We start from the raw sequence: 18,064 nt of genomic DNA on the forward strand, positions 1-18,064 counted from the left end.
TCATCATCATTTTAATATCTAGTTTACCTTGCTTGCATGGCTCAAATGAGACAATGTTGAAGCAAAACTTTCTACACCAATATGCCCTGCTTGACATCAACCTTCACTTGTTTCCAAGTAAAGGAATAATCTCCAAGTCTGTTGAATAATGAATAGTTTGGAGATGATTATTCAGAGAAATTGAAACAAATGACACTGTTTTTGTATGAATGGTGAGCCTTTTGTTTATAAAGGATACACATGAAAAGGAGAAGAAATACAAACTTACACACACTATGCTGCAGGCCAACCAAAACCTTGTGAGTGGATCTGGTAGATGGAAACTGAAAGAGGCCTGTCATATATATATATATATATATATGCATAGTAGATAAAAAATATAAATATAAAGTCCTTGGTACAGTATTATATATTTGAAAAAAGGAATAACTTACGAACAACAAATTGTTGAAGTGGAAAAATTATAAGAAAAGCCATTTCTATTCATTTTTTCAAATATGTATATATCAAATTGAGGGAATGGAGCAGGAAAACAATCTAGGCTACATATGGTTCCTAGCTAGTAGAATCTCAGAAGTAATAATTACTCAATGAAGGGGTACTCCACTAGCTATTCCTCAGGCTGAAGATACCTTACTTAAAGAAGGTTACCTTGTCATCAAGGGATCCCAAGTTAACTCACCAGAGATGTAATTTAAAACGAGTGGTGAAGCTGGAAGAATGGAGTGAATAAAGAAAATAGAAAAACATCTGTATGAAAAAGTTAAATAGTCAGTAGTAGAAAAGAAGAAGGATGTCAAAGAAATGGGAGTGAGCAATTGTCTAAAGTCGTTAAGGATAAAGAAAAGGAGATGGGGAAAAAGGAGAATTTTAGGTTAGACTGAAGCTGACTGAGGGGAAGGTCGATGTGGATATTAACTTGGAGTCTTTTTACTATGTCAACAGTAAGTAAATATATTGTTGCACCCATGTATATATTATACAGAATCAAAAGTAAAGAAAAGAATTTTTAGAAGTGAAATTGTTAGGAATGAGAAAAAAGGAAAAGAGGTCAAATATGTAGAAGTGCAAGTAAGGTGGATTTGCTAGGAGAGAAGAAGAGAGGAGGTGTGTGTATATTTGTGTCTCCTGGTCTTGCTCAACATTGTGTGATTGTTGTAATATTCTACAAAAATATCTCTGGACTATGTTTAAATATTACCTTTTTTTGGAAACAGGTAAGGATTAATGACAGGAGGGGCATCCAACCATAGAAAAAGCTACCTCAATAAACGCTGTCTGAGCCAAGCAAGCATAGAAAAGTGGAAATTAAAATGGTGATGATGATGATGATGATGATGATGAAGAAGAAGATTATGATGAAGTTACAAAAAACAAAAATGAACTGAATATTAATTTGGTTTCCAAATATAAAAAAGACTGAAAGAAAGTATTGTTTTATATAGGGCTAGATTGTGATGATTCCTCAACAAATAATTTGTTACTTCAGCAAGTACCTAGCTTGTTTTAGATTCATACTTCTGAAAGTTATAAATTATAAAGTTTAGCTTTAACTTTCTCCACCCTTAAATGTAACCTCTCCTTGAATTTTATTTTACTCATGATTACAGTAAAGTCCATGTAATATTCAAGAAAATACTTTGGTTGATACTGCACCTTGCAAAAAATGGAGTGCCACGAACTAAACAACAACAAAAAAATGTAAAAACAAAGAAAATTTACATATAAAAGAATTATTTTTGAATATATTTTAATTGGAGGAATAACATGTAAAAAGGTAAGTATAGAAGCAAAATGATATCACAGTATTAAAAATAAACAAAGAAAACAGTATGGAAATTTGTTTACACATGCAAAGTCAGAAAACTGATATTTGATATTAAAAATATATAAAAAGAACTATAATATAGTAACTATAGATAAAATATGAAACAGTTTCCCATGTAATTCAGTTGATGTCATGATTATGATTTCAAATCTAGAGCCAGCTTAACTTACATAGCCACAGTTTCCCATTTGAATTTTTTTTTTTTTTCCGTTTGTAATTTAAGTAAAATTGATAATCTGAGCATTTTATTAATACCCAGTGTCACATTACTCAGATACAAAATTTCAGCTCTGGGAGTTCAACCAGTAACCAATAAAAAGAGAACTTACACACATATACTCACACACATACTCACACAATTTATTTAATTCATAAGATAAATATAATATTTATCAAAAGAAAACAATTCAATATTTGATGAAGAGAAGGGGCTATTCACATTAGTCTTGGCAAAGCATGTTTGCTCCATATTGATGACAATATTAAAATAGACACAATAAGCTAAGAAAAATATAGTCCATTAATCCATTTTATATTTTCATAGGATTTTGCCCTAGTTGATTAACATCTATTTTCATAAATTCCAACTTATTTAGATACAAAATAATTCAAGTGTTTGAATTTTTTTTCAAATCAAAGCTAAATGCATTTTCAATAGTTTCCAAAAAGTTGGAAATAAGATGGAAAACAATTACAGAAAATAAATGAAAATATATAATTGCTCGAAACTGAAAATAAAAAGCTATTTTCAAAATATAATTATAGTTTCAACATACAAAATATATTTAAAAGTACATTACTGATGAGATAACCTAATACATGACAGCAGATTGAAAAGTAGTGCCTCCTATAATATAAACTTAAATTGATATAATATCAATGACAGACAAAAGGTTTGAAGAGAATTCATTTGTTGTTGCAAAGTTGCCTTTATGCATTATGGTCAGAGTAAAGATTCAAATTCTTTGGACAGAAGAAAATAATTTGCAAGATAGAATCAGATATAGGTTATAAGTATCATGTGATACATCAAGTTTCAGGCAGTCAGTCTACTTTGATATCTTTGAATTGCAGTGAGGTCATGTATTGTTGAGGTAAAAATGGAAATGTTACTAATTAGATACAATGCAGTGTATTTTTTGTTTGTAGCTTAGTGTTTTTCCATACAACACAATATTATTGCATGTAAAACCCTCTTCTAAGAATTTTGCATATATTTAAGTATTTGCATTGAATATTTTGTAACTTTTTCCTATGAGCATCAGATTTCCTGCAAACAGCTGCATATTGCATTTCTCCACACATGATGACTCTTTTAGTCAGTCTTTTATTGAATGGCACTGCTCTTTTGAATCACTATGATGGACTTAAATTTCATAATGTGAACGTTTTATACTTAACATCACAACTTCCTTTATAATAATTATCATTTAAACAATATGTTACACATCTAAAACTTCCTCAGCTTGCACCAACAGTGCTCATAACATTTGATACATTAGACCATTTTTCGATAGTCCATGCTTGAATACTTTCTCATACTACTTAATTTGAAAATTAATTTATGAACTAAATATTGATGTTTGTCATCTGCTACTATTTAAAAGCTCTCCAATTTTTTGTTGCTATGAAATAACTAATTGACTGCACTTATACAATAAAAAATTCTTAAACACACGTTTTCATGTGTTGTATATGACTATTCTCTCTTCCCCATATACCACATATAAATGTTAATTTATGATATTTCAATGGACATGTAGTTTCCAGGCAAAAAAAAAAAAAATTAATTACATCATATTGTTTCCAATGATATAAAAATACTCAACCAAGTGCCACTTGCAACAACAACAACAACAACAAAGAATGAATTTCACAGTTGCTTATTCTGAATAGACTGACAACACTTTATGTAGTCTTCTATTCCAACTTCACAGAAGTCAGAGGCACTACTTTACAGATAGCTATCATAATTTCTAAATGGTAACAGTAACAAAACCAAATTACATTTGTTGTCCTGTTTAATACCATTTTTAAAAGAATTTTTAACCTGCATTATTATAATAAATCAAATGGTACTTTACATCAACCTCATAAATTGACACAAAATAGCAAAGTTAAAAATTTTTTAAGAAAAAATATTTTAAGGATTTAGTGTCAAAAATCTCTCATATAATAATTAGTTAATAGATTTGATTGAACAATGTGATCTAACAAGTATTTTTTAAAAAGTGACTAAAAATGCATTATAAATATATGTTCTATTTCTTAAAGTAATTAGCTGCTTGAGCAATTTTTCTTTTTTTTTCTTTTAATTTACCATTAATATCTTTAGCATAACAAGGAAATTTGTAAAGTTACAGAATAGACAAATTTGGTTTTGAAAAATATTTACAAAACGGTTTGTATAATGTATTTCTTAATTCTCATGAAAAATGCAAATGAAAAATTTGTTGATCAAATAAGAAAATTTTATTTTTACGATTAAAAAAATATTTAATTAGAAACTTAAAAATTATTTACATGATGCTATTAGCTAATAGAAACAAGACTGTTAAATTTTAAAATTTCTTTTGAATAAAATTACCAACTAATTATTTTAAAGTACTAAGAAATATCAATTGTTAGTCCAAAGAGAAGCAGATATTAAGGTATGTATTACAACACTAATTTTAAGAGACTAATGACCAGGCTTATAGAGAACAAATGCTAACAGAGAAATAAATATCTTGAGCTTCCATTTTAAATATCTAACGTAAGAATCTCAAGCAAACATCAATTTGTTTTTGTCATTTTTCTTTTTTTTTTATTGAAGAAAATTAGATCATATCAACAATTAGATCAAAATTAACAGTTTCATAACACTTTTTTTACAACATTTTTTCAGGAACAGAATAAAACCCAAACTATACCAAATGTAATATTTAATGTAACATATAACAAAAGATTAAAAAACCAATGATAAGGTTTCACTGGTTATGATTTCAGCAGCATACTTCTATAGACAAAATTAACAGGGACATTTAAATAACAATTTAAATTATTATTGTCATATTACTGTTCATCTTTTCTTTGCTTTATATTTTTTAGGTTTAACTTTTTTCTTAATGCATTTCTTTCCATTTTTTATTTTTGTTTTGTTTTGCTTTGTTTGTTTATATGATTACATTGAAAATGTTTCTGGAAAGTAAGTCATTTAAAAATATATATTTACCAATGATAGAAAATGATGATGTAAATAAATAAAAATGAATTTGAAACAAAACATGATTAAAACAAAACAATAGTTTTGAAAAGAAAATAATATTACAGTATATAAGTATAATAAATCTATAAATATTTCTTACAAAAGATGCTCAGAAATCATTTATAAATTGTAAAACAATAGCATATAATAGATTTACAACACAGACCAAACTAAACTGGTTACTTAATTCTCTACAAATTCATTTTAGCTCAAATTATGATTCCTTTGGACATTAAGTGGGCATAGTTGTCTTTCCTAGCTTTCCTACTCTTTCACATTGCAAGAATCTCCACAGGTGTTAAATACAATCATTTTCATATAGAATGGCAAAGAAAAACATGGACTGGTTGAGGGGTGTAAAATGATTGTCAGATTAATTAACCAGCAATATAGGACCTATGTCTGCTGTTAATACAAAAGTACTATCAGAATAACTGCTATTAATAATGTTTATTAGCCTCATAATTGATAAGAAATAATCTTGTTTCATTACTGATAATTTCAAAAGAAAAATATATAAGTAAAATTCAAGGACAGCAGAATAAATAGGTCTCCCAAATAATAATAATAATAATAATAATAATAATAATAATAATAATAATAATAATAATAATAATAATAATATTGATATGACAATTTGATAATCCCTGATATGTCTGAAGATAAAGTATGACATCAAAAAACCAAATAGAGAAATTGTTGGCATGATGCTAAAGGTATTCTTTTTCATTAAATTAATTAATTAATCTTGCTGGTATTATGGTAGCTAATTATTTGTTAATAGCTAGAAACTTCTACTAAGTAATGAATAAAATACTCTGAGTTGTGAAAAGAAAGTTATATGGTTATGACCAATGATTCCATAGCATCCTAGGAAAATTTCAAATAACCCAAGCAAAATGCATGATTGTGGAAAAATTTGAAAAAAAAAAAAAAAAATGTTTTTTATGAGTTGCTGATATTAACCCTAATTGAATTTGAACTATGATAATGGAACAAAATATTGAGAAATCAGTGATAATTTTTGTCTTATAAGGTTTCAGTAATAATCTTTATTTTCACTAAAGCATTTTATAACATGCTTTAGAATCAACATCAAAACTTTACAGAATTGTCAACTGCTTTGTTCAGTAATATCTTACTAATTTCTTTCTTCCATGATGAAATTTGAGAAAGCCTCAATTCCAAATATTTCAGAGATATTTTATGCTTATTATGCCCAAGTTTTACTAAGGTATATTCCAGATGGATTCTAATAAAACATATATGCTTAATAACAGTATGTTATTATACATATATATATGTTTATTAACATATATGCATAATAATATAAAGGAGATTTAATATCTCTTTTATTATATGATATTTCCTTATATAATGTATAATATATCTCCTTTATTATTTCTTTCATAACTAACATGTTTTCAGATGTAGCTGACTACTGATTCTTCATTCAGAGTCAAATATAATTTAATATTTGGCAGGGTGCATTTAGAGTGCATTGATGGTATACACAGTTGGGTAGGTGTAGGTCAACTGAATGGATTTCAAGAGAGTTTGGGATAACACATGTTGCTATCCATGGCCAAAAATGTGTAGAGAGGACTTCAAACTGGCACCATACACAAATAAGTCCTGTATTCTACTGCTGAGTCATTGGTTAACCCAGTAATGAGAATGTCTCAAGTAAATTGTTTTTTTTTTTTAATTTATTTTTGTTTTGTCAACATTAAAAATATGTTCTTTACTTTGTATACATACAATCTATGAAACTAGTAAAGTTATTTTAGTGCTCTTTGCTGTTTCACAACTCAAAGAAATACAAAACACACCAGCAAAGTTAAATTCACTTTCTGAGTAATGATGAACTTAACTTCTACTGCAAAATTGCATTTGTATTCATGGCTTTGTCAATTAAAATACATCCACATTGCTAGCTGGAATGTTATTGCTTATTATTTACATCTAATTAATATACTGATCTACTGCTTGATTAACTAAATTTAATTATATACTACTACAGTCACATTATTTTCTGCACTTTCTTTGCATGAAGACATTTGAAATTAAATTTTGTCTTGGATGTGCTGTTTAAAAAGGTTTGTAATTTAGTATATATTTGTATAAAAACATAGCTTAAAAATAGAAAAAAAAAACAGAAAGGAAATGAAAAGGTAAATAATGTTTTGAACAATTTTTCACAACAATTTGTTTCGAGGTACCTAAGTAATTCTATCAAATTTTTAAATAAATTTCAGTGAAAAAAATATTAAAATTCAAAACAATATTATGTTTAATAAGTTAAATTTCTGCTTTTTGGTTTCACATTACTCCATAGACTTTTCACTGAACATCTGAAAACTTTAGGTTGTAATTTAAACAAAAATATAAAAATAATTATACAACAGCTAAGTTGTTATTTGTTGTTTGAGTAAGGTGTGAATTTGTGCTGCCGCAGAAGATCTGCCACAACATTGCTGTTGGTAGCAGTAGAGAAATAAAATAAAATAGTTTCTAAACAAAGATATTTGACAAACTAAACAAAATCAAATGTTTGAAAGATTTAGAAAATGTTTCTCATCTTATACAGTGATGTTCAATAGTGACGCTGTTGTAGTTGCTAGAGTTGTAGTGGACATATTCACAGTAGTTGTAGGAAGGAAGCTGTCTTCACAGTAGGGTAACTGGGCACCATGATTACATTTTGTAGCATCTTTGAAGTTCACCACAATCATAAGTGAACCAACAACAAATATCAGTAATCCAAAAATTGCAATTAGACCAGGTAGAGTATTACCCCGCGATAGTATGGGCTCTGGACGAAGTTTAATCACACACATTGAAGGGAAAATATAGGCTAAAGGACAAGCTGCTAAAATACCCTGAAAGAGATAGATTAATGTCATTAAGTATTTATCATTTGAAATACAAAGCATTTATGCGTGACAAAAAGAAATCATAATTTTAACTGTGAATAGTTTGAAATTAATTATTGGTTTCTGACAATGGCACAAAGCTGTAACATTCCTTTTTGTTTGGTGAAGGAGGAATAGAAACAGTTTCTTATGAGCCAGTAGTTGATTGGTGCTTATTTTATTGGCACCAAGTGAATGAAAGATAAACCTGACCAGAACAGTATTTCACAGTGTTGACTTTGCCTAGTGCAATTGATTATGGCCTTCAACCCCCAAATTTCAGACCTTGTGCCTCTATCACAAATAAATAATTATTAAAAGCAATCTAATTTCTATTTTGCCTTGAATCTCACAATTTAATGAGAATTCACCTGTATATGGAAATATTGTCTCACCTTCACACACATGCACACACATATGTACATAAAGAGTAAGAGACAAATAAATAGGCAGAGAACGAGAGAGAAAATTAGATACACATTATATGGGATCAAATATTTCAACCATGTTTTCTTAGTTTCTTTTTAACAACATGGTTGTACAACATGACTGAGAGCATTATAGAATAAGAGAAAAATTTGTGGCAAACTGAGAGACGGAATGCAGTTTCAATTTCTGGTTAAAATTACTTCACTTCCTTTATATTTGCAATGTTCTTGGAAAAGAACATTATGCGTTATGTTCCAGATTGCCTAAAATTAAAGGTATAGTTAAAATAATCCACTATTTGCATTATCCATCAATAAAAGAATCCCCCTAACCTATTTATCCAGTCCTTGCTTTCTGATATTTAGTGGAGGGTGCAAGCATGCAGACATGGCTGTGTGATTAAGAAATTTGCTTTGCAACCACATGATTCCAAATTCAATTTCACTGTGCAGCACCTTAGGCATGTGCATTTTGCCATAGTTTCAGTTTAACACCAATGCCTTTTGAATGGAGTTGATGTTTTAAAATGCCAAACATTTTCATTACTAAAATTATTAAAAAAATACAAATATCTCTCAATCCCGTGAAGAACTCATATTTTACTCTGATTTCATAGTGTAAATTAGATGGAAAACAACTTCATGTTGGATAAGATACAAGTCTATCAAAGTTAACATTTCTATGAGCAAGATAAACTGAGGTTAGAAGAGAGAATTCTGTTAAAAAGTTCCAATAATATAACTATAAGAGACATGAACTCATGATGTTATCATTCTCAAATGCAGTGCCTTATCCATTCAACAATTTCACTTCTACAAGTGATTTCATATTTTTTCAATATAAATTATTGAGAATTTCTATTGCAACTTACATTTAATGCTAAAACAATTCCTAAACATTCTGTTGTCATTGAAATAGCTCCAGTGAAACCAACCAAAACTGCTGTAAGTAGCACATGTTTCCAGAGGCAAAGTTCTTCAGTCAGTCCAAGAAACAAATTTTGAACAACCTGAAATATAAACCACAATCAAATACAAAGATTTTCTAGAAATATTAAAGTAATGCTAGAACTTGGGAACCTACTGCTGAAATTAAAACAGATTTTGCAATGATAAGACTATGTGAAAAAATGTTACAGGAAAAAATTACAAGAGAGATTCTTCAAGCTGAGCCATCTAGCAGGAGACCAAGGAGTAGATCATAAACAAGATGGTTGGATAATATCCATGGTTTCAGTTGGTCATGCTTGGAAATTCAGTCAAAAGGTCTAATGATGATTGCTTCTTATAAGGCCTTATGGAGGAGGTGCCTGAGGACTCTACTCCCCATAACCTTCTCAGGAATAGTGGTTGGAGAAGATTGATCGATGGATGGAATTTCTGGCTTAACTTACCAAACTGTTCATTATATTACTCATGCAGATGACTTGGAAGATAAGCTTCATTAACCCATTAAAATTAAGTCTATGACGTGTGAATTATCATTATATGCTACATAGATTATTATTGCTGCTTAAATTACCACTCCACTATTTTACCTTTTTTATATGTTAAATTGTACTGTGAGCAACTTGGTTTTTAGAATAGGTACCCCTATATGCCTGTATGTCATAAAAGAAGACTAAAAGAGTTGGCATCAGGAAGGGCATCTAGCTATAAAACACTGCCTCAGAAACAGTTATCCAACTCATGCCAACATGGAAAAGTAGATGTAAAAACAACAAGGCTACCAACACCACCACTACCAATGCTGATGACAATGCAAGTACATGGTTTGCCAAACTCTTGTTTTCTTCAAGTATATGTTAATCTTTATCTCCTGTCGAGGATTTGAATATAATGTAATATTACTTACTAGATATTGTCTAGATATTGATTTTTCTTCTACAGATAGTCAAAGTTTCAGACTTATAGAGGAAGGAGAATGAGATTAAAAGATATTTTTCAGTGGTATTGGCAATGAAATAGAAATGAAATAGTTATCAGAAGTGAGTCACATACTTAGATAGCTGGGAGCTATTTTAAATTTGTAGTTATAATTTATTAACTATTCATATCAATAAACTACGTCCCTTTTAATCAAATGCTGTTTCTAACAATAATTCCATTAAATTTCTCTGATTCGTTTATTAGTTAGATATCAGATCTTTTTGTTAAAGAGTACTCAGCTTTAGCATAGACAATACAACTAGTTAGTTCTTGGAACTCTAAATCCACAAGTCCTGATTTTATTTGTAGTTGAGACCATTATGTTTCACCCTTAAGAGAGACATAAGCATCACACAATCTCATTTAGATAATTAAAAATGTTTCTTAAATGTGGCACTGTCACTAAATTATGCAAGGCATATATCAGGTATGGGCTAAATATATTGAGGAAAGAAGTATAATGAGATGATGTAATCTCCTTACATAACTGTTGATGAACAAACAATTTTTTGTGAGTTTGTATTAGTGGAATGTGATAGTTTGGTTAATATTTTATTATCAGTAATAATTACTGAACCAAATATACCAAAGCTCATCCATCTCTCTAGCCTACAACACTCAGTTTCACATCTGTAATACAGCCACATTAGACACAGGGTAATATTTTGATACAATTAAAAATATAAAAAAGCACATCTTATATGCCAGAAAATATGGTATCTTTGCTTTTTCACACTTCCAGGTTCAGTAAAATAGATTCCAGAAAGAGGTTTTCGAACACAACCTCAATCTGGTGACTAAAACTAACAGATGAATGAAACAAAATGGTGGAGGTTTGTCTCCTCACAAGTGATATAAACAGCAGTCCATTTTGCACCAAAAGTCAATATGAGAGACATGTCCAAGATGTGGGCTGCATGATGAAACCATCCTGCATGCTTTTGTACACTATCAGAAGCTTTCAGGCTTGATAATCTACGTTGAACATGTGCTGTCACACTTAGGCAGAGTACAGCTATCAGCTGAATCTATAATAAAAACTGTGTCGCCCACTGGACTCTCGAAGGAAGGTGAGGCATGTTTTCTCCTAACAGTGGCAGTGTTGAAAGAGTGTGTTTGGAAGATGAGACTGCAAGGACTCGTGACGGGAACCTTGATCTCTGGCCCCGGATTGCTCACTTTTTCCAGATATCACCTGAAGAGCAAGATAGGGCTGGAGAGGTGTGTTTAAGAAAAGATGGAAGGCTGTGGTAAGAAAGGTGGGTGCAAGTGACCCAGATTAATCTCCATGGAGAAAGATAAAGGTATAGTCGCTGGGCTTTTCGCCCATCAGGGTGAATCCCCACTGGCAAAAAATTATAAAAAATATATTATATTATACTCTCAGAGTGGTTGGCGTTAGGAAGGGCATCCAGCTGTAGAAACTCTGCCAGATCAGATTGGAGTCTGGTGTAGCCATCTGGTTCGCCAGTCCCCAGTCAAATCGTCCAACCCATGCTAGCATGGAAAGTGGACGTTAAATGATGATGATGATGATGATGATTGATTCGTATAATCATCAAAATTTTAAAATTAAGTTTCATTCGAACTCACATTAACATTTATCTGTTTGTTCTGTCTTGTTTGTCCCTTCTGTGTTAGATAATCATTATCTTCATAAAGAAAGCATCTCTCTCTAGAGGTTGGACAAGCATCTATCATTGATAAGACCAAGGAAGGTTGAAATCATGTGACCTGGTGGTCTCAACACTGGAAGTGGCAAGTATTTATCTCCCCACTAGTGATATAAACAACAGTGCCAATATGAGAGTTTCCCCTGATGGTCACTACTGCAGTATAGTTTGTTCAAACAGAACATCCACATTTAAAATTTAAATTACAAAATTAAAATTGATGTAGTTTTCATTGATTTTTACCTCTCTGCATACAAAGCATTCAACTGGAAAGGTCAGCATAATGGTGATTGTATAAACAATCCGTGCTACATTTACTAGGCTGTCATTGTAGCAATAATTCTCAAGAAGATCTCCTGAAATATAAAATGATAATTAAAAGACATGTACATAAAGCTTTCTCAATAAATCAAACTAATTAGATGCATGTGGATTAAATTCTAATATTTTAGCTGTAAATGTTAATTTGAAACAGGAAAGGGAAATTAGCTCATAAATCAGGAAACATTCTAGAATTTCATAAGCCTTACACTTGTCTCAAGAAGCTTCAGAGTATTGTAAATATTCCTGCTTGAATTCAGTAAACAATAAAAGCAAGACAAAAAAATATGATTATACAGGATGGAGCAGAGAGGATGGACGTTTTTGAAAAATTCACAAAATCATTAATTTTAGCTGCAAACAAATTCTATTGATATTAGTGTATTTATATTGAATTAGCATTTGTTAAAATTAAGTGTGGAAAACAACATCCATCATGTGGTATCCGTTTTTATTGATGCATTTCTGAAGGCGTTCTTGGAAGTTGGCCTCCACTCTCTCCAGCATTGCTCTGTTGATTTGGCAAATAGCTTCCTTCAAATCAACCAATGTCCGGGGCTTATGTGCATACACACGTGCCTTGAGGTTTCCTCATAAGAGATAATCCCACATAGACAAATTAGGGGACTGAGAGGGCTAACAAATGTCAGCAAACCTAGAAAGGAGGTGGTCACTGAAGAGAGGGCAAAAATACCCATTGATGCTCTGGCTGTGTTTGCCGTCACCCCATCACACATAAAATAGGCAGACGTTTTCATCATAATTCAGGCACAAAGAAGTTGTTTAACATCTCAATGTAATGCTTGGAGTTTCCAGTAACAGCATTTCCATTATTGTCTTAAAAAAAGTAAGGACCAATGATGGTAGCTTTTCCAACAGCAAACCAGACTGTCACTTTTGGGCTGTGCAGTAGTCTTTTGTACAGTTCTCTCAGATTTTCAAGCACCCAATAATGACAGTTCTGTTGATTTACCATGCCATTGAGATAAAAATGAGCTTCATCACTTATTAACAAAATGAAGTTGTCATTTGCCTCAAAAATTGCTTCCCTCTGACATGTGAAGTTAAGACACTGTGTATAGTCCCATGGTTTCAACTGTTGTCCAATGACCAATTTGTACAGGTGGAAATGCAGGTTTTCATGCAAAATATATCTTACCAATCGATTACTGATGCTAAGTTCAGTGGAATGTCTCCGAGCAGAGTGATTCAGACTCAAAGCTTGTCTGATGCATTCCACATTTTCTAGGGTTTCCTATTCATTAGTGTACCTCATGTACAAAGTGCGTTCACCCAACATCAGATTGTGTTTTGGGTGGGAACAGCCTGAACTCAGTGAATGTTGAAGTGGTGCCAAAACTCACAGTGAACTGCTGTCACAGACTCATTATTCTTCACGTAACTGTTGTAGACAAACACGCGATACTCTATCAACCATAGCGCCATGGCTTCGCCTGAAAACTAAAAAATGTTAAGACACCACGGACCAAATGGTATGCATTAGACATATGTTCCTTCCACTGGGGCTGAGCAATAGCCATTTCAAAAACGTCCATCCTCTCTGCCCCACCCTGTATCTGTAAATAAATATAGAATGCACATTGAATTTGAAATGCTTTTGTTAGTTATCTAACTTTGGACACGTTTTTCCTGTTTAAATTAAATACATTAACTCTATTTGTGAATTCTATAAGAATTCTATATGTGAATTTTATGAGAAATCTCATACTGAAAAGTGTTTTTCCCAGGTAGTCACAGTTATAACAAAGGAGATCATCCTTTCTTCATAATATATGATGAGATTAGAAATCTCATCAAATATTATAAAGAAAAAGATGCATAGAATTCACACATTTAATTATTTTTGTTTATCTATTATGAAGTTCTTGTTATTTTTAGCTGATGGTAATCGTCTAGTACTATTTCATTCTTTTTAGAAATAATTTTTTTAGAAATGATGTAACTAGTGGTTTATAAATTAGAACACTTTACAAAGTGAAAGATAGATAGATAGATAGATAGATAGATAGATAGATAGATAGATAGATAGATAGATAGATAGGCAGATGGACAGTCAGACCGACGGACAGCTATCTCAATCACTAACAATTTTTAACCACAGTTTCTTATGCATCCTACTAATAAAACACACCAGCAACACACAAAAACTTTTCTCCAAAAGCAAATGTAAACTGAAAAGGGAAAATACATCAATGAATATTTATATGTATAGATATAATTTACCAACCCTGCGTGTAACCTGTGAAAGACACATAACCAACAATTCCAAATAGTAAGGTAAAAACTGTTGCTGCTGCTATGCTGGCGTGAGTTACATATCCCCATCTTGCTGTTGTTGGGTTCTCAAGTGATGTGTGTATCATGAAAGTATTGTGATGGCAGACATAAGCTGGAAATAAAATAGAAATAAACATCTTAGCAATATCTTTGAAGAGGCCTGGCAACATAATCTAAACAGACTAGTTCTTCCATTTTTCTTTATGTCAGGTATCTTCTGTTTCTTTGTTTTTCTTTACAGTATGGAAATGATGTGGTGTTTATTAACGATTATGCTTACGATTATAGCAGTAGAAAATAATTTACGAAGTAATGATTTGTTCAGTCAAGTTTATTTTTTCTTCAAGTAGACACTGGAAAGAAATGAAATAAATATAGAAAGTCTATACAGTCAAAACATATTCTTACCAAATGATATGATTCCTAAAGCATCTGTAAAATGTCCATTGGCAAAAGACCATGCATTGGGTGTTGCAGGACTGAGAGAGAAAAAAATGTTTTATGGTTGGTGTTGTTTAATTAAGACATTATATATTCACATGTAAATATTTTTAGATGGTGTATTGCTACAGTATTGTGAAATTTGATAGACACAGTTTACCAGTGTGGAAGTCCATCAAATGGAACACCGTTGCACATACTGTCTGTCTGAGTATTATACTACATGTACTAATAACTGTGGAATATTCAACTACTTACATTGTAATACAATAAATATGTAGTTCTGTCTGAGCACTTAGAAAACTCCTTATTGAGATCATTTACTCTGTGTGTTTATTTTTATTCTTTATCTATTTTATACGTAAACCAAAACAACAGAAATATAAATGTGACAAACTTGACTATTTCTTTGTACATTTTGCCAAAAAAAAATTAATGAACAGCCCTCATTGAGTTTCAAACCTTATTGTGATTCTCATCAGGAGTGTCTACGTTAACTTGACCAATCACAGAGAAACAAGTAGCCAGTCACAGGAAAGGTTTGCCACACAGATTCCTCAAAACTGAGCCACCTAGCAGGCGATCTAGGGGTAGACCATAAGCAAAAAGGTGGGTGAATATCCATAGTCTCAGTAGGTCATGCTTGGGAATCCAGCTAGAAAGTGTGATGATGGTTGCTTCTGGTAGGACCTTATGGAGAAGGTGCCTGAGAACTACCCCCATGAATAGTGTGCGTTGAAAATGGAGGGTAAGATGAGCTACAGCTTTATCATTTTCTTTGTTAAATATTTTGCTTTGATATTTTGCTTATATATAGTGGTGCAAGAAATACATATATTTTTCTGCACCCATTTAATAAGTCCTGTCACTTAGTTTTTCACAAAGTACCATATATATTCATTGTTGTTTCCTGATTACCTCTGTTGGTTTATATGAATTATCTTTAGGTTACAAACAAGCATTATAATAAGGTGCCCATGTACTTCCACCCACCTTCATTTATTGACATATATATCCTGCTATAGCCTACATTTCTTTCTTCTTTTTTTTTTAAAACTAATAAGAGTTCCATAGACAGCAGTAAACGTTAACAAATGGGGCAATTCAGTATATTACATATGGCAATTTCATTATTTTAATGGTTCACAACCTGACAAGAATCTTAGACAAATTTATTTATTAAAGCAAAATGTATACAAAATTAGCAATTTCTTTAATGTAATTTTCCACAATCTGGGAAGATCTTTAGATAATTGAAATTTAGCAATGAAATTAATTATGTAACATGTTAAATTTGGCAGTATATAATAAAAGGATGATTGTTTGAGGCAATTTAACAAATTAGCAAAAGACTGAATAATTTTTAACAATTAAATTTTAATTATGAAAATTGGTAATTTTTTTTACATAATTGGTAAATGACTGTTGTAATTTAATAATTTTTTTTTTTTAATGTTGAAGAATTTTTGGTAAAATGCCTGACAATTTTCAAAAATTAGCAAAATATGGCAAAGGATGAATGTCTGTGACAACTTGGCTCCAGAAATGGTAAAAAGATTCTTATTCAGATTAGCATGAAACATTACTGTTGGCCATTTTACTATAAGTTACTGCTATCTGCTGGATTTTCCTCCATTTGAGATAAAGAGCTCCCATGAAAACTTGTCACATATACATAAGCAAACACTCATACATATTTTCATATATGATTACTCATATACATATCTATATATATCTTTATATTGAAAACTTTGATAATAAAAGTCAATGATGATAACGTTACAAATGACTTGATCTGTAAAGACAACTGGAATTGATAGTGGGAAAATTTTGTATCAGAATATTTTAATACTCACACCTTTGCTGTCATTGTAGGAAGACGAAAAATGATGACTAAGACAACAAAGAATATTAATAACAATGCCAGACCTGCCCACTGAAACAAAAGAGATAGAAAAATTATTAAAGGACACTGAATAAGTATCAATTTTAAAGCTTCAAATATCAAGTTACACTGAAATTATAAATGTGAAAACATAAGAGCACACACATTCTTGAAAGATAAATTATTGTATTTGCTGGTGTTTAAGATGCACTCTTGCAGTAGATGCACATCTATTTTACAAATATATTTTGTGGAAAAATGAATTCAGTATGTTTCATCATACACTTACTGAAAGATATTTTAAAGTGGCTTTGTAGGGGAAATGCACAACTCTGTGCATGTAAATACAATATTGAGACAAAATACTGGAATAAGGTATGAAATCATAAATTTATCCAGTATGTCTGTCAACTTTTAACTAAGCTATAAAGAGAAGAAGTTGTAGGGTGTGATTTGAGGGAGATGTAGCTACTATGTTTTGCAGATCTTGTGATTGCATGGAGACTCATTGACTATTTCAAGACAGTAGGAGAGGTTTGGAGCCAACTAGTTTAGAAAAAACAGAGACTGTTGGAAGAGGTAAAGAAAAGGTACAGTGCAGCAATCATCAATTAAATATTTTATAGAAAGTAGTACAAAATCTGAAAATAGTTAGTATTGTTTATCAGCAAGACTGGCTTCAAGTTTTGGCACAATGCCAGCAATTTCAGGGGAGGGGTTAAGTCAATTAGAACAACCTCAGTTTTCAACTGGTATTTATTTTATCGACTCCTAAAAGATGAAAGGCAAAGTCAACCTTGGCAAATTTGAACTCAGAACATAAAAATAGACAAATACTGCTAAGCATTTTGTTCAGCATACTAACTATTCTGCCAACTTGCCACCTTAATTAGCAAGAAAAATATTAAGTGCTGCAAAAATTTAGAAAAATACAGTGCAATGGTTGAACACTGTGAAAACAATGGACGAGAGGCAATATATTTTCCTAGGGAAAAAGATTTTAGAGGGTTCACTCAATATTCAGGAGTCTAAGATAAGTTGAAAAGGGGACAAAAGATGTTGGCAGAAAATTGTTAGAAGTCACTGAGAAAGCAAGCAA

At 31.1% G+C, this 18,064-nt stretch overlaps 1 protein-coding gene across 1 annotated transcript in view; it reads right to left on the reverse strand.

The window, feature by feature from the left end:
- Positions 1-1,733: 1,733 nt before the first annotated feature.
- Positions 1,734-18,064, reverse strand: part of LOC106884422 (putative sodium-coupled neutral amino acid transporter 11) — a 107,359-nt gene continuing 91,028 nt past the window's right edge. The window contains exons 8-13 of the mRNA XM_014935798.2: positions 16,937-17,016; positions 15,048-15,118; positions 14,590-14,751; positions 12,264-12,376; positions 9,291-9,428; positions 1,734-7,957 (exon numbers count right to left, since the gene is read on the reverse strand). Coding sequence (XP_014791284.1) covers positions 7,658-7,957; positions 9,291-9,428; positions 12,264-12,376; positions 14,590-14,751; positions 15,048-15,118; positions 16,937-17,016 — 864 coding nt within the window. The 3' untranslated portion in view covers positions 1,734-7,657. The remainder of the gene's footprint in view (positions 7,958-9,290; positions 9,429-12,263; positions 12,377-14,589; positions 14,752-15,047; positions 15,119-16,936; positions 17,017-18,064) is intronic.

This window comes from Octopus bimaculoides, chromosome 1 (genome assembly GCF_001194135.2).
Source record: "Octopus bimaculoides isolate UCB-OBI-ISO-001 chromosome 1, ASM119413v2, whole genome shotgun sequence".
NCBI classification, from domain to species: Eukaryota; Metazoa; Mollusca; class Cephalopoda; order Octopoda; family Octopodidae; genus Octopus; species Octopus bimaculoides.